The sequence below is a fragment of the Oncorhynchus mykiss genome, chromosome 21 (genome assembly GCF_013265735.2).
Source record: "Oncorhynchus mykiss isolate Arlee chromosome 21, USDA_OmykA_1.1, whole genome shotgun sequence".
Taxonomy (NCBI): domain Eukaryota; kingdom Metazoa; phylum Chordata; class Actinopteri; order Salmoniformes; family Salmonidae; genus Oncorhynchus; species Oncorhynchus mykiss.
In genome coordinates this window covers 23,613,388-23,637,455 of record NC_048585.1, presented here as the reverse complement: position 1 = coordinate 23,637,455, position 24,068 = coordinate 23,613,388, and the positions used below count along the sequence as shown (strand labels likewise).

Below are 24,068 nucleotides of genomic sequence, written 5' to 3'. Positions count from 1 at the left end.
CTGGGATTCCTGGGAGTGTATTCTGATGAAGATCATCAAAGGTAAGTGAATATTTATAATGCTATTTCTAACTTCTGTTGACTGCATAATATGGAGGATATATTTTTGGCCTGTTTGGGCTCTAAGCGCCATACTCAGATTATTGCATGGTTTGCTTTTTCGGTAAAGCTTTTTTAAAATCTGACACAGTGGTTGCATTAAGGAGAAGTTTATCTAAAGTTCCATGCATAACACTTGTATTTTCATCAACATTTATGATGAGTATTTCTGTAAATTGATGTGGCTCTCTGCAAAATCCCTGGATGTTTTGGAACTACTGAACGTAACGCACCAATGTAAACTCAGATTGTTTTATATAAATATGAACTTTATCAAACAAAACATACATGTATTGTGTAACATGAAGTCCTATGAGTGTCATCTGATGAAGATCATCAAAGGTTAGTGATTATTTTATCTCTATTTGTGCTTTTTGTGACTCCTCTCTTTGGCTGGAAAAATGGCTATATTTTTCTGTGACTTGGCTCTGACCTAACATAATCGTTTGGTTTGCTTTCGCTGTAAAGCCTTTTTGAAATCAGACACTGTGTCTGGATTAACAAGAAGTTTATCTTTAAAATGGTGTAAAATACTTGTATGCTTGAGGAATTTTAATTATGAGATTTCTGTTGTTTTGAATTTGGCGCCCTGCACTTTCACTGGCTGTTGTTGAGGTGGGACGCTACCGTCCCGAATATCCCTGTCACGCCCTGACCTTAGTATTCTTTGTTTTCTTTATTATTTTTGTTAGGTCAGGGTGTGACATGGGTGATATGTGTGTTTTTGTCTCATCCAGGGTCTCAATTAGAGGCAGGTGTTTTTCGTTGTCTCTGATTGGGAACCATATTTAGGCAGCCATATTCTTTGGGTATTTTGTGGGTGATTGTTTCCTGTGTCAGTGTTTGTGCCACACAGGACTGTTTCATTTCCATTTCACTTTGTTATTTTGTATTTGTGTCATGTTCAATCTTATCTATTAAAACATGGACACTTACCACGCTGCGTATTGGTCCGATCCTTGCTACACCTCTTCAGACAAAGAGGAGGAAATCTGTTACAATCCCAGAGAGGTTAAACAATTTCCTCGGAAACAAATAACTTCACAGGGATTGGGTTGGCCAGGTGGAGTACTCGGTCAACCCACCTCGGTTCACTTTAACTCCTGATGAGCACCAGTGTTATAGATACAAGAAGGGCACCAAGAACTTAGGTGATATTAATGGCTGTGAGGCAATCGTTAATGTGACTGACTTAGGTTTGGAAGTACAGGAGAAAATTCTTAATTGCACAGCAACTATAACTGATGTATGGTGGGCTTGTACCAGCAAAGGACGCATACGACAGACACTACCAAAAGGGTGGTTAGGAACGTGCGCCCCGGTGTTATTGGTCCAACCAGTTTGAGTTAGTCATCAGAGGCCAGTTATAGGAGGCTAAAGTGGGCACAGGAGGAGTTTTGACCAGGATGGGAGTAGCCTTGTCTAGATGGATACTATTGGCATCCCCAGGGAAGTTCCAGATGAATACATAGCTATGAATCAAATTAGGTGAAGGCTTTACCACTACATTCTTTTGGTGATTGACAATAAATACAAATGTGGATTGGACTAATTACATCTATTATAATCAACAGAGATTCATGAATGAAACCAGGGATGCAGTAAAGGGGTTCTCTGACCAATTATCTGCCACCTCCCCCATGACCTGGTAAAATAGACTGACTCTCGATATGTTATTGTCAGAAAAGGTTGGGGTATGTAGAATGATAGGCGTTCATTGCTGTACGTTTATTTTAATAACACAGCTCCAGATGGATCAGTGACCAAGGCCCTGGCCGGTTTAACCATATTAGCTCATGAGTTAGCAGAGAACTCTGGGGTGGAACCACTGGGTGGTTCGATAGAATGTTTGGAAAATTGAAAAATGTTGTAATTACTGTATTGTTGGCTGCTTTCACCTGTATGAGTGTGTTGGTGTTGTGTGGATGCTGTTTGATCCCATGTGTGAGAGGTTTAATCACCAGCACTCTAGAGAGATCGATGACGCAACAAATGATGAGGTATGGACCGATTCCAAGCTCCGACCAGTGGGATGACAACTTCATGCCTCCAGGCCTAGTAGATGGCTCCGTTTCTTTCAACCACGAGGAGCCCATGTTGTATGAGACTATCTTCAATGTTTAGACAGACTGTTCATTTAATGAAGATTATAATGAAAATCCTAAAAAGAAGAGTTATAATTGGATATAGGTCTAGAACAGTCATTGATGAGTATCTGATGTAAATACATGTATTGGTTTTGTTTGCTTTTGTGTAACATTTATGATTCCATATGGCGGTTGACGTATCAGTGTGTAATATTTAGTCAAAGGGTGGATTGATAAGGGAATGTATATGTTTAAGGTAATGACTAAAGAATTCCACCCTGAAACATAATTATTAGATTATGTAAATGTATAATAAATAATTAGACAAACGTAACTATTAGTAATTAGTTACTAATAATATGCATATATGCCCAGTTTACTCTGGGCACCTTTTTATCCAAGCTACTCAATACTGCCCCCCAGTCCCAAAGAAGTTAATGTTTAGCTTAGATCCGACATCTTGACCTTCTTTGACTCCTTACTCTGTAAGTCACTCATCCTTGATGGTCAGTATTTTATATTGTTTGTCTATTGTTTACTTCTTATCAATGACAACAGCGTCACATAATTAGTACCGGAAGGTGGTGGATCTGGATTTATCCGAAAGATTACCAAGACTATGATGCAGCTCAGAGTCCCTGATTTTCCCAAAAACAACCAACCCTCTCCTGCCCTTAGTTGGTCTGCTAGGTACCACCCCATACTCACACTTCTAGGAGCACACACAGTGATGAATGGTCGGGATAGGGAATCTTCGTTAAGGAGGCAACCCCCGGACCCTGTTGGTACTCGGTTCTTCTCCTAACTCTGTGTGTGATCAGCAGTGCTTGTATGTGTTCCTACCTCTTTGCAGTGGGTAACGTAGACCCAAGTGACTCTCTCAGCTATTCTAATGGAAAAGGCGGTGGTTAAAACCTGTTAGAGCTCTAGGGGCGCTATTTCATTTTTGGATAAAAAACGTTCCCGTTTTAAGCGCGATATTTTGTCGACTATGCATATTCTTGACAGTTTTGGAAAGAAAACACTCTGAAGTTTCAGAATCTGCAAAGATTTTGTCTGTAAGTGCCCCAGAACTCATTCTACAGGCGAAACCAAGATGATGCATCACCCAGGAATTAGCAGAATTTCTGAAGCTCTGTTTTCCATTCTCTCCTTATATGGCTGTGATTGCGCAACGAATGAGCCTACACTTTCTGTCGTTCGCCCAAGGTCTTAGCAGCATTGTGACGTATTTGTAGGCATATCATTGGAAGATTGACCATAAGAGACTACATTTTCCAAGTGTCCGCCTGGTGTCCTGCGTCGAATTCGGTGCGCAATTGCCAGCTGCTTCTACTTTACCATTTGATTCAGGGGAGAAAGCATGTGTCCAAGAACGATGTATCAATGAAGAGATATGTGAAAAACACCTTGATGATTGATTCTAAACAACGTTTGCCATGTTTTCAGTCGATATTATGGAGTTAATTTGGAAAAAAGTTCGCGTTTTGAGGACTGAATTTTCGGATTTTTTTTGGTAGCCAAATGTGATGTATAAAACGGAGCTATTTCTAATACACAAGGAATCTTTTTGGAAAAACTGAGCATCTGCTATCTAACTGAGAGTATCCTCATTGAAAACATCAGAAGTTCTTCAAAGGTAAATGATTTTATTTGAAGGCTTTTATGTTTTTGTTAATGTTGCGTGCTGGATGCTAACGCTAATGCTAACGCTAAATGCTAACGCGAAATGCTAACGCTAGCTAGCTACTTTTACACAAATGATTGTTTTCCTATGGTTGAGAAGCATATTTTGAAAATCTGAGATGACAGTGTTGTTTACAAAAGGCTAAGCTTGAGAGATGGCATATTTATTTCATTTCATTTGCGATTTTCATAAATAGTTAACGTTGTGTTATGCTAATGAGCTTGCTGATAGATTTACACAATCCTGGATACAGGGGTTTTTTCATAGCTAAACGTGACGCAGAAAACGGAGCGATTTGTCCTAAACAAATAATCTTTCAGGAAAAACTGAACATTTGCTATCTGAGAGTCTCCTCATTGAAAACATCTGAAGTTCTTCAAAGGTAAATGATTTTATTTGAATGCTTTTCTGTTTTTTTGTGTAAATGTTGCCAGCTGAATGCTAATGCTAAATGCTACGTTAGCCATCAATACTGTTACACAAATGCTTGTTTTGCAATGGTTGAGAAGCATATTTTGAAAATCTGAGATGACAGTGTTGTTAACAAAAGGCTAAGCTTGAGAGCTAGCATATTTATTTCATTTCATTTGCGATTTTCATGAATAGTTAACATTGCGTTATGGTAATGAGCTTGAGTCTGTATTCACGATCCCGGATCCGGGATGGGGAGATCAGAAAGGTTAACAGAACCTGGTATGGGCCTTCCCAATGGGGCTGCTTCCAGTCTTTTTCCCTCAGGGACTGGATCCACACCCAGTCTCCTGGTTGGATTGAGTGAATCACCTTCTCCTGTAATTCACACAATAACAACAGCTAACTACCTGAGGGAAAATAAAACTTAGCTAGGTAATTTATAAAAAATACTACTACGGGTCAAAAGATAAAATACAATTTCAAATAACATAATCAGATCGAAATCACTACTCTGTAACATGAAAAATGATTGTACCCTTATGGTCATAGGAAGATAGACTTAAGGAAGCCTACCCTTAGTCAAAGGCTATGCCCTTTCCTTCTTCTCATTGGTTCAAATTACAAATATGTCTAAGAACTTTAAACTCCATCATAATTATGAATTACACAAATTACCTTAAAATCAGTATTAAAAATGACCTTAAATTCATTATTCAAATGGCTTTCCAATGAGGCTGATCAAACCACAAAGGAAAGTCATGACAGAGGTCATAGGTCACACTAACCCTTCAAAGAAGTGTTTCTTACTATATTAGACAAATTAAAGGAAAACTGTCAAACATTTTCTACATATTGTATCCCAGGTTCCCAGAACATTCCTTTATCAAAAGAAATCACGTGTTTTATTAAAACTTTATTAAAATTCCATGTGTGTGAGTGCCCCTTTAAGATATTGTGGCTCTAAGAAAAATGGAAATCTCCTTTAAGATATCGTGGCACTAAGACAAATGGAAATCTCACTAAACCCAAAGGAAATAGAACACACCAATTCAAACATAGTATTTAAAAAATATCAACAAATAGTTATACACTATTTGTTGTGTGTGGGTATTTGCAAACCCTAGGTTAAAAACAAACAAAACCTAATAATAATGATGATTCCACTGTACACCCTCAAATCATTAGTGTTAAACTTCCTCAATGTTTATATGTACTTAATTGAACATGCTCTACCCTTAGATACAATTATCCTGGGGAGAAAGAATCCTGTTGTTTAACAAATCTCAAACCTTTAAAAATTTGGTGCTGTCTCATCAGCGTAAGAGTCAAAACTAACTTTTTTCCCCCCACTCATGGCTACAATGTTTGCATGCCCCAAAGATCAATACTTTTCAGCTCGTACATTGATGATCTTCCTTCTGTCTGTACAGAGTCTGAAGTTCCAATGTATGCAGATGATACAGTGATAAATGCATGCAAACAGTAAACAACAAGCTACACAAGAACTCACTACAAAGAAAACAACTAATGCCCCTGAGACAGATGTCTATGTATCAGGGGAAGAGCTCCCGGTGGTATCCGATTTTAAGTACTAAGGCATCATTCTTGATTCCAACCCCTCTTTTTAAAGCAAATGAAAAAGGTAACTCAAATAACCAAATTCAACCTAGCTAATTTCCAAAATAACAAACTGTACTTCAAATCTATGATACTCCCCTACTTAACATACTACTTGACTAGTTTGGCCCAAGCTTGCTTTACAACATTAAAACCCATTCAGTCTGTCTGCAAACAGTCTCTCAAATTGCTTGATAGGAAGCCCAATAGCCATCATCACTGTTACATCCTCAGAAAGCATGAGCTCCTGAGTTGGAAAAATCTTATGCAATACACTGACGCATGTCTTGTATTCAAGATTCTAATTGTCCAGGCTCCAGCTTCACTCAGTACTTTTGTTAAACAGAAAACTCAAACAGCAGATGGCAGCAGATCCACTTGCATCCACTATTGCATCCACTATTATTAGAATTCATTAGATTTAGGTAGGTAACTGTCTCTTCTTTGATTCTGTTATTTAAATATGACTCCTATTCTCAATACGTTATTCCAGCAGACCATTTAGGCAACAGACAACGTATTACATCAAAATCGCCTCGCTATTATTTTGAATGAATTAGTCTTTCAATTTAACCTAAACAAGCTAATAAAACATTAAGTTTATATCTTAAACAAACACTAACGACCGTATCTTTCCAGGCAAAATATACCAATAGTTGATTTACAATCAGAAACCCAGATTATAGCCATTGGTGCATAGACCGGGATACGAACCCAAGGCTCTCAAATGGCAGGCGAGAATTCTACCACTGAATCACCAAATCTATTGAAATGACATAGACTCCACATAAATAACCCTATCTATAGTTGTAAAATCAGGCACGTACTACCGAGACAATTCCCAGAAAATAGCTCTAATTTAATGGTCCAAGCATTACTCCGGTGATGATTCTCATTACTCTCGCTCTCGTTGTCTCTCTCTTTCTCTCCCGATTGTCGCACCTGTCCTTCCCCTTACCTTTGCAGTTTCGGTGGTTGTGTCCTACTCGGTCACAATGTTTACAGGGAGCCTTACACTCCCGGGTGAAATGTCCTGTCTTATCTCAATTGAAACTTTCTATCGTCTGATCCTGTCCATTTTTTCCCTTCTCTCTTAGGTCCCTTTCCCTTAAAGCCTCATTTATGCTTATCTACAATTACCCTGATAGTTACTATTAGATACTGACCTCCTTTCCGTTCTTTCGTTTCTAACTTCGTCACGCTCTCTATCTCCTCAGAATTTAGGAATAATTACTATTGTGACTTTTGATTATTAGGTCTCACATGCATATCATTTTTCCCCTGCTGATATCCTTCTTGAAACTTTCTCTCTCTCTTTCTCTACACTTCTTTTCTGGGCTTCAGACAACCACACCCTAGCGGTGTCAAGCCCTTCTGCCTGTTGCTTCTCTGTCCGGTCCCCACATACCTTATGTATCTGTTTGATCATTAATTCTAGTTTTTCTATATTTAAACGTCCATCAAATTCGTACTGCTTTCTCCATTTTGGGCCAAAATAAATGTTTATTTTATCTTTGGCCTCCATAAATCTCTCATCTCCGGTTAATTCCGGAATCACCTTAGAGGATTTAGCACCCATGTTTATTCAATTACTATTGTTGTTATTCTGGAAAATCTATGTGTGTGTTTCTATAATCTGTTATTATCCTTAATCTATGTGTGTGTTTCTATAATCTGTTATTATCCTTAATCTATGTGTGTGTTTCTATAATCTGTTATTATCCTTAATCTATGTGTGTGTTTCTATAATCTGTTATTATCCTTAATCTATGTGTGTGTTTCTATAATCTGTTATTATCCTTAATCTATGTGTGTGCTTTTACTTTCTATGATTATAAATACCTATCCATTAATTTCCTCTAGGATCTTAGAATAATAATTTTCCTGACTTTTGATAAATGATTAGGTCTCACACGTATACAACACCAGAACTCTTACGTTCAACAAGCTATTTCCCAGGGGTTGTAAGGTCCTGGTTAACAGCCTATTTTACCGTTATTTCTTATGACTTTTGACCGGTTAATATATCTATCTTAGACGCAAGTAATTATCTTCTTATCTGCGTTGAAAACCCTCTATGTGTGTGCTTTTTATTTTCTCACTCAATTACTATAGTTATTTCCCAATGTGTATTCTCTCTATGTGTCTGTACCTCCTTTCACGGAATAATCAGACCTCTTTTGCGCCCCTCCGGTAGATCTCGACTATCCCCACCAGAACTCTTACGTTCGCCAGAACTCTTACGTTCGCCAGAATTCTTACGTTCACCAGAAGTCTTACGTTTGCAGCCTAATATATATTTTGACCAGTTTTCCTCTTAGGTCTCAATATTAGCTAGTTTAAATCGGCAGTGGCTACAGATGCCTAGGGTTATTACGGACCTCCCTCCCAGAACTCTTAGGTTCGATTTGGATCTATGTCCAATTCCTGCCTTCCATTTGCACAGAATACTTGGTTCCCTTTAAAACATTTTTCTCCACTCAAAATTCTAAAGACAGATCACCAGACATAAACCCCTTTGGATATTTCAGCATCTAACACCCAGAGTACATTAAAATCCTTTACATCATTTAATCATACAGATATTATCCCCTGAATCCGTAAATAAAGAGCACTGACCTAACTTTTTTGCAGCTGACGCTTCAATGTTGGTTGGATCTCGTCACCGTTTCTGTCGTATACCAGTTTGCCTCCGGTCTGTAAAGAACCCTCCGAATGGGGCCAGGTCTTTAATTTACAGATATTTCATCTGCCCGTGCATGATTTCAGTGTCTCCATGGACCGACAGAAGCAGGTATTGAGATCCGGCTCGAAGGACCAAGCTGTCACGAGAATTTTCAATCCCAATGATGATAACTAAACAATTATTTAAGCTTTGACCAATCTCCGAGGTTTGTAAGGTTTAATAATAATTAGGCAAAGACTCAGCTTATGCAAAAGGTTGGTTCTTTATTCACGAGAATGTTCTAAAGTCAAAAAATGCAAAGATATGTCATTTTATAACTTCCACCCCCCTACCTACTTACACGCACACACAGACACACAAACAGTAGGTGGGATGTATCTTTCCCCACAGTTCTCATTCCTCGTTTATCACTACCGGGCTGGCAGTTCTATCCTCCCGAGATTAGAGGGACCTCGACAGGACTCCCTTTCCTGTCGTAAGTTTTTTAGAGTTCCAATCAGGTCAGGTCATGTATAGTTTAATTGTCCTCTGTATTTTCTTAGTCACACACACACACATTTCTCTCCCTTACTTGTCTTGACCAAACCTTAATGGACTTAAGTTTATCACTCTATTTATTCATTATACGTGTTACATAATATAATGATTAGGTTTCAGGGTGGATTTCTTTAGTCATTCCCTTAACTTCTTGACGCACTCATCCCGTTAGCGGGATCATTTTCATCAACACCCGCTGAATTGCAGAGCACCAAATTCAAATTAAATTACTAAAAATATTTAATTTTAATGAAATCACAAGTGCAATATAGCAAAACACAGTTTAGGGTGTTGTTAATCCACCTGGCGTGTCAGATTTCAATACAGCTTTTCGGCGAAAGCATAACAAGCGTTTATGTAAGAACATCTCTCTCAGTAGACAAAATATTACAAACACCTAGCAGCCAAGTAGATTGGTCACAAAAGTCAGAAAAGCAATAGATTAAATTGCTTACCTTTGATGATCTTCAGATGTTTGCACAGTTACACAATAAATGTTCCTTTTGTTCAACGAAGATTATTTTTATATCCAAAATACCTCCATTTGTTTGGCTCATTATGCTCAGAAATCCACAGGCTCGAGCGGTCACGACATCGCAGATGAAAATTCCAAATAGTTTCCGTAATGTCCACAGAAACATGTCAAACGTTTTTTATAATCAATCCTCAGGTTGTTTTTAAAATATATAACCCATAATATGTCAACCGGGACTGTCACTTTTTCAATAGGAGAGGGAGAGACAATGGCTGCCCCACTCTGTTGCGCAAGCAAAACTCTGCGAACACCCAGCTATCCACTGACAAGATGTTATCTTTCTTGCTCATTTTTCAAAATAAAAGCCTGAAACTAAAGACTGTTGACACCTTGAGGAAGCCATAGGAAAAGGAATCTGGTTGATATCCCTTTAAATGTTGGCAAGGCATCCAATGGAACAGAGAGCTTTCAGGAAAAATAGCACTTCCTGGTTTGATTTTCCTCAGGTTGAGGAAAATAGAAAACTGCAATATGCAATATCAGTTCTGTTATACTCACAGACAATATTTTGACACTTTTGGAAACTTTAGAGTGTTTTCTATCCTACTCTGACAATTATATGCATATTCTAGTGTCTGGGCATGAGAAATAGGCAGTTTCAAATGGCTACCTTTTTTTTCTGCCAAAAACGAAAATCCTGCCCCCTACACTCAAGAAGTTAAACATATAAATTCCCTTATCAGAGACCTTGTCTGTATCACCCTCACTCCTGACTAATCTGATGTAGCTGAGCAAGAGCGTCTTGCTGTTCCTCATTGGAGAGGCCTGGTGGATTTTGCCGTTTCCTACATTTGCAGGTGACCTATCCATGTCTAGGTTTTCTGCTACATGGCTTGTTACATTTCTCTTCTGATAACCTTTCCACATACAATTAACATCAGCGCATAAGAGCTCTCTATTGGCAGTGGCTTGTGTGCACTCCTCAACAGCAAACAAAACAGCAGCTATGTACCTGCAGCACAAGTGCAGTGCCACTGCATAGCCATTATTCGTGTCTCGACACAGCCAAGGTTTGTATTGCAGTTCACTGACTCTCTGGCCTGGATCCACTGCGGCTGCCACAAATATGACTGGGCTTTCTTCAGATAAGTCATGGCCTGACGCTCTTTAGATGACCACACACATAGTAATTGTATTCATCAAGTGATTTGTACTCATGTAACACTTCACCAGTGCAGGGACCAGAGGTATTAATTAGGTGATTATATACAGTACCAGTCAAAACATTTGGACACACCTACTCATTCAAGGTTTTTTCTTTATTTTACTATTTTCTACATTGTAGAATAATAGTGAAGACATCAAAACTATGAAATAACACATATGGAATCATGTAGTAACCAAAAAAGTGTAAAAAAATAAAAAGGTTTTAGATTCTTCAAAGTAGCCACCCTTCATCTTGATAACAGCTTTGCACACTCTTGGCATTCTCTCAACCAGCATCACGAGGTCAGCTTAACCATTGATAGATTATATTGAATGATCAAGGGGAGAAACATATTGCAATTGAAAATCGATTCATGTTTAGATGGAGTATTTGGCTGTTTTGGGCTGCCAGAGCCAATCTACTGCTGAAAATAACATAAGGTTGTTGGACTTTAAGGAGTAATGGTAACGTTAGGCTCCTTAAAGGACAGATCGAAATGTACTAGGGGGGAGGGGCTGGTCCAACTCAAGGTGTCATAAAAAATGCAAATGAAAAGTTACAAATATTTCCACATGACCCTCCTCTTATACTTTTAAATACATTGAACACCCTCCCCCTCATAGAATTACCTCAAAATAATGTTTACAACCACAAATAGCAATAACTGTAGCGACTCAGTGTTTATAAACGTGGATATCAACTTTGCCACTTCAGCGTGCTTTTGTGGCACAGTCGATGCCACAGAGGGTTATGGGCCAGAAGGTTGAGGGTTCGCCGACCACCACAGACGAGTTTACTTTTCCTGCCTGTATCATTATATTATAATCACAGCTGGCTGCAGACAATGATAAGCTAGGGGGGGAAAAGATTTTCAACAGTTTGATGCCATTTATAATTATATAAAATATACTGAACAAAAATATAAATGTAGGACCTCCTGAGTGGTGCAGTGGTCGAAGGGCACTGCATCACAGTGCTAGCTGTGCCACTAGAGATCCTGGTTCGAGTCCAGGCTCTGTCGCAGCTGGCCTTGACTGGGAGACCCATGGCAATGCACACTGACACAGTTGACAGGTGTACGGTGTTTCCTCTGACACATTGGTGCGGATTGCTTCCGGGTTAAGTGGGCAGTGCGGCTTGACCTTTGCCTCTCCCATGTCTATATGGGAGTTGCAGAGATGGGACAAGACTGTAACTACCAATTGGATACCATGAAAAGGGGGTAAAATATATAAATGCAATTTCATTAGTTACATATGAGGAAATCATGCATTTAAATAAATAAATTGGATTTCACATGACTGGGACTACAGATATGCATCTGTTGGTCACAGGATCTCATCACAGTATTTTTGTGCATTCAAATTGTGTTCGTTGTTTGCAGCTTGTTTGCAGCCCATACCATAGCCCCACCACCACCATGGGGCACTCTGTTCACAACACTGACATCAGAAAAACGTTCGCCCACACGACGGCATACTCGTGGTCTGCGGGTGTTAGGCTGGTTGGACATACTGCCAAATTCTTTAAAATGACTTTAGAGGCAGCTTATGGTAGAGAAATAAATATTCAATTCTGGCAACAGCTCTGGTGGACATTCCTGCAGTCAGCATGCCAATTGCACAATCCCTCTAAACTTGAGACATCTGTGGCATTGTGTTGTGTGACAAAACTGCACATTTTATTGTCCCCAGCACAAGGTGCACCTGTGTAATGATCATGCTGTTTAATCAGCTTCTTGATATGTCACAGGTGGATGGATTATCTTGGCAAAAGAGAAATGCTCCGGTTGGTAACAGATTTTCATGTGAATATTCTAAAATACTTGAATAGTTTCCTGTAGGAGAAATTGCCCCCGGACCACATGACAGGGGAGATTTTAATTTACCGAACATTTGATGAATATAATGGACATCAATATGCAATCAGATCCAACCTGGCGTAGCCAGCGCCATCAATAAATGAGGGATGTTGGCCATATGAGCCACATTTACGTGTCCTTAAAAAACAGCCCGAAACAAATGACAAAAACACAGAGATTAGAACACTAAAGATATCAGGGCATTGCATGCAAAGTCCTATAAGCAAGCAAGTTAGACATTGAAGTAGTCAATGATAGAGAATATGGTGAATTGACTTCTAATGTAATTTTGTTTGACTGTAGCCGGCGTCAAATTCTATTACTGCATGGTCGGAACTAGAAGCACAAGCGTTTCGCTACACTCGCATTAACATCACGTGTATGTGACCAATAAAAATGTATTTTATTTTATTTGATTGAGCCAACTTTATGCCAACTGGTGTGATTGCTAACCTTTCCAACAGTCTCACACAGTTTCAAGTTTTAATGTAGAATACACAAGTACAGTGAAATACCTTTCTTGCAAGCTCTAAACATAAGCAAAATAACACATGAAAATATTATATTGCTGAATGTGGGATTTATTGTCATTTATATAATTACAAAGTCCCTACATTGTAAATTACTGTCACTATCATGTCAATTCAGATGATTCAGAAACAAAACAGAGTACGCCTTTTTCTCCAACCAGATCTGCATTTGCTTGCTATTGTGACATCATGGGGATCTCAAGAATACAGTTTTTCATCTTTAAGTACTAAAATATGTATCTAAAATATAATAAAATAAACACATAGAACAATTTTAATAATATCTGGTTAACCACATCTGGTTTTCTGGGGAAATGGAAGCTATATCCCATCAAAGGCTAACTCAGAATTCCTCTTTAACAGTTAAGCAACCATATAAATACTAGAAATAACAATAAATGAATAGATTTAAATAAATAAATACCTGTCCTTTCTATGTGTTATGATACCCTGTAGGGTGTAGGCCTGTCATTCATTCCCGTTTTAAATTCAATGTCTCACTGCAAGAAAATGGCCTATAACATGTAGGCATACTGGCATATCCAACATTGTAGCAGGCCTAATTTTATATGGAATATGTTTAAGTTTCATCACCATAATCTGTCCTTGTACTCTTAGACTGGTCTACTCAAGAAACATAAGGAATGCTGCAGCACGGGTTCTGACCAAGACCAGACGGAGAGCACACATCACACTGGTTTTAAGGTCTCTGCATTGGCTGCCTGTGAGTTTAGGAATTCATTTTAAGATGATTCTATTGGTTTTTAAATCTATCCACGATTGTGCACCTCAATACATTAGACATGCTTTTATGTTAGGTCCCTCAGGTCCAATGGCACTGGCCTTTTAACTATCCCAAAGCCAAGGACCAAGAAGCAATGGAGAGGCATTCCAGACAACCTGAGGGGTGGTAAAACTGTGGACATATTTAAAAGAGATCTTAAAACACATCTTTTTAGCTTTGCTTTTCCTTAGGGTCCTTTTTTGTTGTTCAGTTTGTGTCATTCTTTCGTTTTTTAAAATCTTATCTTATGCTGTATTTCTATCTAACGTTTTCTATTTCATTATAAAAACATAAATCCATGCGTGAATATGACAAATTAAGCTCCAAATTAACATTACACTGTGTGTATATGTGATGATGAGTGGCCCCCTTAAATAAAGTATGGTTGTTGGTGCCGACTGTCCATCACAAACAATTCCACCATTACAGAGTTTGACCAGCAGAGGGAACCACAAGGTAATTTATGTCGCAATATGGACAGCACGGTGGGCTTCTAGTGTGGGACCAAATAAAAATAAAATGACCAGTCATAACTATCTTATTTCATATATGTAGCCTATTGCCCTTTCAAATTAATTTTATTATTCTGTTTCTATGTTTTATGTACTTGGTCTTGTTAAGCACCTGACTAAATGAAATCCCCCTGGTGGGACGTTGATCTAGTTGTTCTAGTTGATCTAGTTGGAAGTTGATCTAATCTAATCTTCAGACATGATGATTTCATGTTAGACACTTTTCCAAGCAAGAACTACTGCAGATGTGCCTTTGTTGTTGGTGCTTCAACATAAGAAGTGTCAACATTCTATAAGGGGGTTCAAGGGTCACATTTTGCAGAGCAGTGCCCCCGAACCTTAAAATAGTAGATCACCTTAAGTATTGCAATAGGCTGCAGAGGGCACAGTGCACTGGTCAGTGTGCATTACACACTATATGTTTGGTAAGTCACTCATCTTTGTGAGTGAGGTGTAGGAGGAAATCAAGTTGTGTACAAGTGTACATGATTCTCTGTCACATTTAACAAACCCATACAGCCACGGGCTCAATAAGAAACCAAGAAAACAACAAGTATAAAACAAACGTTTATTGGTATCTCAGGAATACAGTAGAATGCTGTGCACAGCACATACGTACAAAAATAAAAGGAAAAACATTTTCAATATATTAGTTTTCTTACGTAGCCTCATCAGTTTTTCAGAAATAAATGATTGCAGAAGTCTACTATTTTACAATCGTCATAACAAATTAAAACTAAGGCAGAAGGTGAGGTATATGTTAACAGAGAGAAGGGGCATAGGTGGAAGCTCACTCCCCTTAGTGCAGGGGTACAAAACCAGGAGAAAGAAAGTTTTCCCGAAACACACAAGGGAAACACATGCAGACACACTCCCAATCAAGCATGATAACAGGATGCCTTCTCTGCTGAAGTTCATTGACACATTTCACAAATCATTTTCAAACAGAACTAGAATTTATTGTGGTCGTATGTTTTGGTCAAGTCTGATAGGGAACAGAATATGAACCTGTAATCTTTAGGCTTCCAGCTTTTAGTTGCCTCACTATCCCGTTACCATGCTCAGACATAGGAAAGACACCATTTTATAAGCTACTTTGAAGATGGCAAACCTTCACTTTCCACAAGCAGCACTACTTTCAATATTTTCAAGATCTCTGATAAGGTGCACCTTTGACATCTTGTTGACTTTGAGGGAGGGTGTGCAAGACTCACACACACACACACACACACACACACACAGACACACACAGACACACACAGACACACACACACTTCACACACACTTCACACCCTGGTATGTTGACATGAGGATTAAGCTGTTCAAATGAACTCACATTGAACTTATTAAAAAGATATTTGACTCACTTTTATCAGAACAATGTATCTGATTAATTTTTCCATTTACCAATGTCAATAACTATCCCAGAATGTTTTCATGTAATACCACATGCAGTCACAACGGCAATACGTCTTAAGTCTGATCTCTGAGACCACTCTTTAACCAATAGACAAACAATAGGATTTACTTCCAGTACATATATTCTCATTACAACAAGTAAGGAAAAGGAGATTTGATCCAGGCCACTATACCATGTGACAGATTCATTGTATGCCCATAACAATCCAGCCTAAAAAAAGTAAATTCCTGTTGCACACCACTAGTAAGTGTACAGGTAGGTGCTGCCCTTTAGAGAAAGCTTCCATCACTCCTGAAAATAACATCAACGGACTCTTGTAAACTGTGGAAATTGTTTAACATTTATGCTGCAATATGGAACTCCCTTGCAATACTCCAATGTGCCACTAAAATCTTTAAATAACCGTTCCAAGACCTCTCGGTTAATATTGCGAAAGTGTAAGGGAAGGGTTGTTTTAGATAGGATTGGAAGCTCTTGTCCACAGTCTTTTGACATCAGAGCCTTGGTTCTCAGGCAGAGCCAGGTGATTCCTGAAGAGCAGTTGGTTGGTTGACGTCACAGTGGCCCACAAGGCCTGCTGTAGAGACAGAGAACTGGGAGGATAGAGACTTGCAGTGACTTTGCTCTTTGTCTCAAGTACTGCATCAAGTCTGCAGAGGTCCCCTCCCTGGAAGTTTTTGGATGTAGGCTACGCACAAGTGTGTGAGGGAAGGGGTGTGAGAGGAACAAAAAATGAAATCTGCATTCACATTAATGCAGGGTAGACGCATCAAACCAAGTGTTTGAACTTCGGCAAGAGAAATTAAAGACGTAACTCAAATAACTGTAGATCTCAGACACATGCATTCTCAGCCAGGCAATCAGATATGAAAAGTGACAATGACAGTTATTTTTTTTTAAAGCTACAGTCTATGATTTGAAAAACAAAATGCTGTCTAGCAATTAGTTTTTATAGTTTTAACCTATTTTTAACCCACAGTGTTTGTTTACAATTACATTGTTCACAAACAGTGGAATAAACCAAGCTTATATTTTGGGTTCTGATGGGGTAAGACTGTTTAACTAAGGTCATGAGGCATTTCTAAGTTATATTCTTTAAGAATAAATGGCTATAAAGGCTCATTACATTACACTTAAAGTCCAAAAATGGATGCACCAATCACAGACTGTAGCTTTAAAGCCACGCATATAAGAGCAATTAAGGACAAGATGGAAGTCTTGGAGGCCACTGATGGTCTTTCTATGGAGACCATTCAAATAGTGCATGAAGAATTCCATAAATAAATAATCAACCCAGCACAGCCCTGTTTGTCCCTTTAAAACCAATCAACTAGCTTTACATCAAATTCATTGCAAATTAATCAAATAGAGAGATAACACTATCAAATAGAGACAAACATTGATTTGATGGGAGTGGGGGGAAAGGGGGGGGTGACTCAAATAGCAGACCCCCCTGGACACAGAGTCAGGGTCAACACTGGTCCATGACTCGGACTGTGAACTAAAAAAAGGACTAAAGCAGGAGAAGAAGCTCCTGGGTTACTGCTGGAATCCCAAGGTCCCTCCAGCCCCATGGGTTTTCACAGGGGTATCTGACGACCGGGGTGGTACTGGTTAAAGGGGAGTATGTGGGGAGCAGCCAGTCCTCCTGGATGAGACACATTCTTGCAGGGGATTCAACAAACAGCGACAGCAGGCCGCATCCCATAAGTCTTTTCTAGGCTAAAATAGTCCTGCTCCTCCTCGGCTCCACCAAAGAGAACATTCCCAGAGGGTGACTTGGGGTGGGCAGAGTGAGAAGCCTCAGTTTTCAAGTAACCAGCAGCAGAGGAAAGAACACTATTAACTATGAGGCACTGCACTGTCCTTCAGTCCAGTGCTGCACAATGACTCCAGGAACTGAGCCTCCCGTAATTACATTTAAAACCATCAAACTACCGCTTCCAACAACTTTCTGCCACTGCAGTGCTGCTGCAGAGCACACTGATCTGGGAGGGGTCTATGGGATTTCACCAAACACACTTAAACAACTAAATAAATAATCATGTATGGGAACGATTCTCAACAACAAAAAATACATCAGGCACCATCATGGATGGTCACTGTGCAACCTGAACTACGCAACTTGTTCCTGGTTCTTTTTTCTGATTCACATTTGTCAATATTTACATCATTTTTCATTGGTTTAATAGACATCTTTATGTATGGCGATGCACAAAAGCTTGCAATTTTACATTTCACACACTCACCCAAAGCCAAACGCTAAAGCTTTTGGGTATGTCAGCAGTGTCCCAGTTTGTGAGCAGATACATGTTTTATTGTGCGTTCTTATGCCAGCCCCTTTTTCAGTTCATTTCAAGCCATGATGCAAAGGAGCTCTGATACAAAGGAGGTTTGAATCCAGTCTGTAACACATAACTGCCCCACCATGTTTAAATGACCTTGTGGAGAGACTAGAGTCTCACATGGCGGTTAAACTTCTACTGTGGGGGGCCAACTGAGTTTCTCTACCTCCCCACACTCATGGAAGTTCTCCTCTAGTCTTCTCTCTGTGTACCAGAGTGTATATTACTTAATCAATCTAATTACAGAAAAAGAAAATAAACCAGAGATAGACCTGCCCCCCTGAGGCCCTCCTCGGAGTGTCAGCCCTATTTCTGACTACAGCGGGTGTCTCTTACATGCAAGTTTAAGAGGGCCACAAGTGGGAACACCAAGGCACCTTCACATCGTTCAGCAAGGGAAGTGCATTTAAGTAGTCTCGTTCTCAATCCCCCTTTTTGCTAAAAAACAGCAATCTTGAACACAGGGGAGTGAACCAGCAAGTGCTCAAAGGTCTCAGAGAAAGGATAGACTAAACAGGTATTACTTTGAGCATACAGTAACTCCATGCATCTCTTTATCCAGTCAAGTGGTTCTTTGAGGTAATAAAAAGTATCCATTTCACTCCTAAAAGCTAAGGATATTAGTCATCCACCCCAAAGACAGGGTGAAGCTGCCCCAGTATCTGTGAGTTAGAGAACGCCCAGGAAGCTCTGATTCAAGCTCCCATTCGACAGCTATGCAAGCGTTATAATGTCAAAATCCGTTTGTTATGGAGTTTGGCTAAGCAATTATCTTGATTTACTCCCGTTACGACCGGTATGTACTTCCAGAAAAGGTGTAAATACACTCCTCAATCGATAATGATAAGCAGCAAATAATGGCATATACATAAGTTCTAATACAAAGGTAGCTATCCAAATATACATATATAAAGATAATAAATACTTGTGTAGTTTTTTGCAGTCCTTTTGTAATGGTATATATTTATATTGTATAATTCTATATTACCTTGGAGAACCTCCACATGTGCAAATTAGTGAGTTATTGCCAGCTTTGATCATGATAATCGGGGGAGGAAGTGTGTGACAGTCATGGCGGTGGTGGCCTTGTTGCCTCTCTTTGCGCGGCCATGTTTGCTGAGGGCGATGTAGGAGCCCTTGTAAACCGAAGACTCATAGGCATTGTAGTTGTTTGGCAGCAAGGTCTCCTTGAACTTGCACTCATCCCGGAAGAATTTCTAAAAATGGCAAATGGAGAGACAAGGTCAACAAAAAGCTTTTAGCATAAAAACATTTGGAAAAAAATGCCTGGAATTTCAGCCTGTTACGGTGGGATGGAGTTTTTGGCCCACAGCATGACATCATAATTTGATCTGGTTATTCTGACCAATGACTGGTCATCTTTTATTTGCATATGTATCCTCCTACTGTGAAGGGGTAAGCGGGTTAGGCCCTATAGTCTAGACGATTCTATCCACCTATCGTGGTTGTGTATGTAAATATATGTACATTTCTATCAACCCGCATACATGATCAGACATCATTTCAATGGCAAAAGGAGGTGCAGTGAAATCAATTACAAAAATACATTTGGAGTTATTTTCCATGAAATGGACATACAGTGATGATTAAAAATGTTAATTAAAAAGACTGCATGCTGGCTTTAAATTACCACTTCAAACTTCTAAAACCACATGCTCTAAATTTATGTTGTAACGCAGTCATTCATATTCAATAATTTCCAAGTTCTATAGTAATCATTTTTTAGATAATTTTTCATGATTCAAGTATTGGGTTTTCTGCCGATCTAACATAAACATATAGACAATAAACAATTTAAAAAGTAATCCAAATACAGAGGAAACAGAGGACTGGACTAAACGTGGTTAAAAAGAGTTCTGACACTCCTTGTTCATCAACGTCACGATGAATCATTGCCTGCTGATTTACAGTGTCTTGTCAAGCTGAACACATTAAATACATTTCAGCAAATTGTAGATCTCCTCCACGGCAATAGATTTGGATGTTTACTGCAGCTAAACACTACTCTGGTCAGTCCCAGTTTATCAACCCAGAGGCCCAACATCGCGAGACTTCCGAAAACACTTGAGAAGTCAATGAGGGAAGTGAAAAAAATTCTTCCTTAATTGTTAATTTTCTCGAAATCTAAAGGCACAACCTAGATTGACACTTACATGTTTTAATTTTCGTCAAAAACAACTTTATAGGAGTGCCTTTTAAAAGGAGTGCCTTTTATTAGTGGCCTGCACATGCGCAGTTCGGCGCCAAACGACCATTGTACCGATGACGCGTTTCTGCGCATGAGTTTAGCTAGCCAACGTTGCCATGACATCACCTACAAGCGAGATAGGGGATTTCTATTGGAGATGCAGTTTCTACATACTGTACAACTTAAAATAATAGCCAGAGCGGTTTATTTGCTTCAGTCACCAAACGCAACTGGCGCTTACATTATAACACTTGCAGATCTGTCTAATGGGAGTTTGAATTGGAGGCTTCCATTTGAGCAAGGCATCTATTGCTCAAAAACATGTTGAAAAGACTACCACACTTTGTGACCAGTATGACCAGTATAAACATTTTAATAACACATCCACTGCAGATCAGACTTGCAATGACTAGGCTCCCTATCACACACCGCAATTTCAGCTTCAGCATCATTCTCTCACTCTTTGTATCCACTGTAATTGAGGCGACCATGTCAAACCACACTGCAGTCTCATCCATGGCAATAATGTTGCTCTCCTGTACCTTATTGCGCAATCTTTACCATATGCACTGAAGTTCACGTGTAAACAATGCATTTAGACCGATCGTTTATTCGAAACAGGCGTTTATTTGCTGAAATGTGTGACGATGCCCGGCTATTAAAAGGAACAGGCGGCTATTTGAGACTGCATTTTATTGAAGTTTTATTGTATCTTCATACTAAAACATATTTGACTGCAAGCCAAAAGCAGGGTGCAGTTTTATAGGCTAAAATGTCAGAGCCAAATGTTTGCCAATTCAGACCAATTTACAGCAGTACGCCAACACTTAGACGTGCAATATGGTGCAATATTTTAATTCAACATTGGGCCATAAAATCAATCTTAATATAATCAATGCTAAAGCACCTTCTCTTTAGATTAGTATTCCTACCTTGAACATTGATTGATTCCTTCAATAAATAGCTTCAGACATTCAACTCTCAGAAAAGCAATCAGATGATTGATAGAATATTAGGCTAGCGAGTTCAATAGGCATCGTTTATATCGTCTTATTCAACAGATCATATTTCAGTAAGCATTACATTTTTGTTATCCTTTACAAACACCCTTTCCATTATGCTTTCCATTATGCTACACAAGCTACAGAAAGACCATGCTGAAACAAGTTATAACCTGGGAAATTGGAAATTATGAATCATTTACAATGGAATCATTCCGTGCCTCCTGAACGCTCCCATCAGTGAGGTAATATTTGATTCACAGAGAACAAAATAATGCAAAGGGTCTACTTAACAAAACAAATTCTTAAAAATATATAATTGGTAATACCATATGAACAAAGAAGTTAGCTAATCTCAAACACATTGCGTTTTTCTCCATCTCTCTTAGAAATAGCATGCCAGCAAAAGAGGGAAATACAATTGCGCACACCTACCGTTCCATACAACCTTCCTCTGCTGTTCATTGCGACAAACAGCTCACTTCTCACCCCATACATACTTATCACTCCTCTCTCCACCGTAGAGATCTCTATTAGACCTAGTCAAACAAAGCATGGTGTTATACAGAGGAACCTTGTCAAATTGACAGTCCATCAATGCGTTTGACTATGGGGGAACAAAGACGTGCATGATGCAGCGGTGGGTGTAACCTTGTAGGTGGCTACTCTGCATGCATCGTCTTTGTTCTGTATCATTTGGGGAGCAATGCTGTTCATTTCCTATTGCCCAAATTAATATCTATCATAACTGCACTTTCTGGCGTGCATGGCAATCCTTTTCTGGGCCACAGAAGGAGCCAGTGTAAAAATAAGTTGGCGTCTATATTGGTCCAAGCATTCATGTCATGTTTTGGCCTGGAAAGATATTTAGCACTGAATGATACAAGGTTTTTTAATAGATTTGTCTTTGCTTTGAGAGACATTCAATGTTGCCGAACCCAATGATTAAATATCATGCAAGACCGACAAGGAGCTCTCAAGTCGCCTTTACTTGGGACCGCTCATATTATACGTTCTCTATGGAATTACATTTCAGGATGCGACTCACTGTACTGGTTCTCATTATGTACACCGTTTATCCTGCCGTCAGGGAGGATCTGCAGGTGAAATCCAATGCCCACGTTGCAGTAAAGTCGCCGCACTCTCTTGATGCCCATCAAATAGTCACTCTCCCAGTTCATGTCCGATTTCGCCCCAGAGATTCCCAGAACAGAGCGGGAAAAGAGGGTCTCCCACCTTTGCTCCAATAAAGTTGCATTAGTCCTGCTTGGAATCGGATATGATGACACAATCCCCAATAGAGACCCCAAGAGAACAATTGCAGTCAACGTCCAGTGCGTGCTGGCCTCGTTGCACATACCGATGAAGAACCTTTGCACAATGGCCATCCAGTTTACCTTCGGGGCACGTGGTCAAAGTTAATGGCCCTAAAAATACCTGTCTTCTTGTTTTTCTTCCTTCGGCATGGTGGTAAAGGCTTATTTTTGGAAGGCAGATAAGGTCTTCTGGCATGAAATGACAGCCCGAAAGAGGAGTAGAAAAGGGAGAGAGCGTGACAGAGCTTGAGGTGGTGGTGATGATCATCTTTTGCAGCTCCGCGCCTCTCTCGATAGGCAACGCTGGCGCCTCTCTCGATAGGCAACGCTGGCTGTGGAGAATACCACTCACCAAAAACCTATGTCACCTTGCCAGGCACTCGTATCCTTATATGACATCACTCTGACTTCATTGCTGCCCGTCAAAGTGAGGGAGGGGAGAGAGAGAGAGGAAGAAAAAGTTGCAAACCAGCAAGTGTATGCAGCAAGCGCTGAGCTGCAAGTCTGATGAGAGTATGTATGTGCAGCCGCTGTCAACTCACATGTGAGATGGGGCAGGGGGAGAGGAGTTTCATTGGGTAGAGTTGAGCAATCATGGGATGCGATGGGGTACTTTGACCGAGCCCAAATTGGGACGTTGGTCATATGTCTGACAGGCTGCTTCCTTATTTAGAATGAAGGTGTAAAAACAGTCCAGTAGTCACCGGAGAGCAATGGCAATCCTGTCCGCCACTTCCTTCGCTGTTTGTTCAGGAAGTTTACACAACAACACATTTCGGAATTCCTGGAAAGATTTCTGTGTATTATAGAGAGAATGCACAAATTAAAAAAGGAAAACCAATATTAACATGTCACAGGAATGTGAGTGATCTTTCCGTCTACGGGTTCCTTTACCCCCCAACCTTCAGGAAAACGCGGCGTTATTGTCAGCCTTGAACAGACTACATAACGCATACGCCGCGGGGAATGCCTATACGTCAGAGAGTACCATGATACGTGGTTCCCCAGGTGCTTAGGGTGCCAAGGAGCACAAGTCAAGTCATACCTTGGCAACCACAAAGAGGGGCGCTGTTGCTGATACACAAACAACAGTTATATGAAATCATTGCTTTGCTTTGGTAAAATTCTCAATTTGAAAAGACAAAGCATTTTGTCTGCTACATCACATTTTTTATATCTATACATTTCTTAAAATCAGAGTGTAGGCCAGTTTCCATGATAAATACAATTTTAGCCTTTAACATTGTATTAACATGTTATTATATAGCAAAGATTGCATTAA

The 24,068-nt window shown here is 39.6% G+C and overlaps 1 protein-coding gene across 1 annotated transcript; it reads right to left on the bottom strand.

Annotated features, from left to right (window-relative positions):
* Positions 1-15,049: 15,049 nt before the first annotated feature.
* Positions 15,050-23,318, bottom strand: LOC110500071 (fibroblast growth factor 4B). Its single transcript, XM_021577217.2, has 3 exons — positions 22,519-23,318; positions 21,906-22,009; positions 15,050-19,477 (listed from the first exon to the last, which is right to left on the bottom strand). The coding sequence occupies exons 1-3, from the start codon at positions 22,856-22,858 to the stop codon at positions 19,298-19,300; spliced, it is 624 nt and encodes a 207-aa protein (XP_021432892.2). The 5' UTR covers positions 22,859-23,318; the 3' UTR covers positions 15,050-19,297.
* Positions 23,319-24,068: the final 750 nt, after the last annotated feature.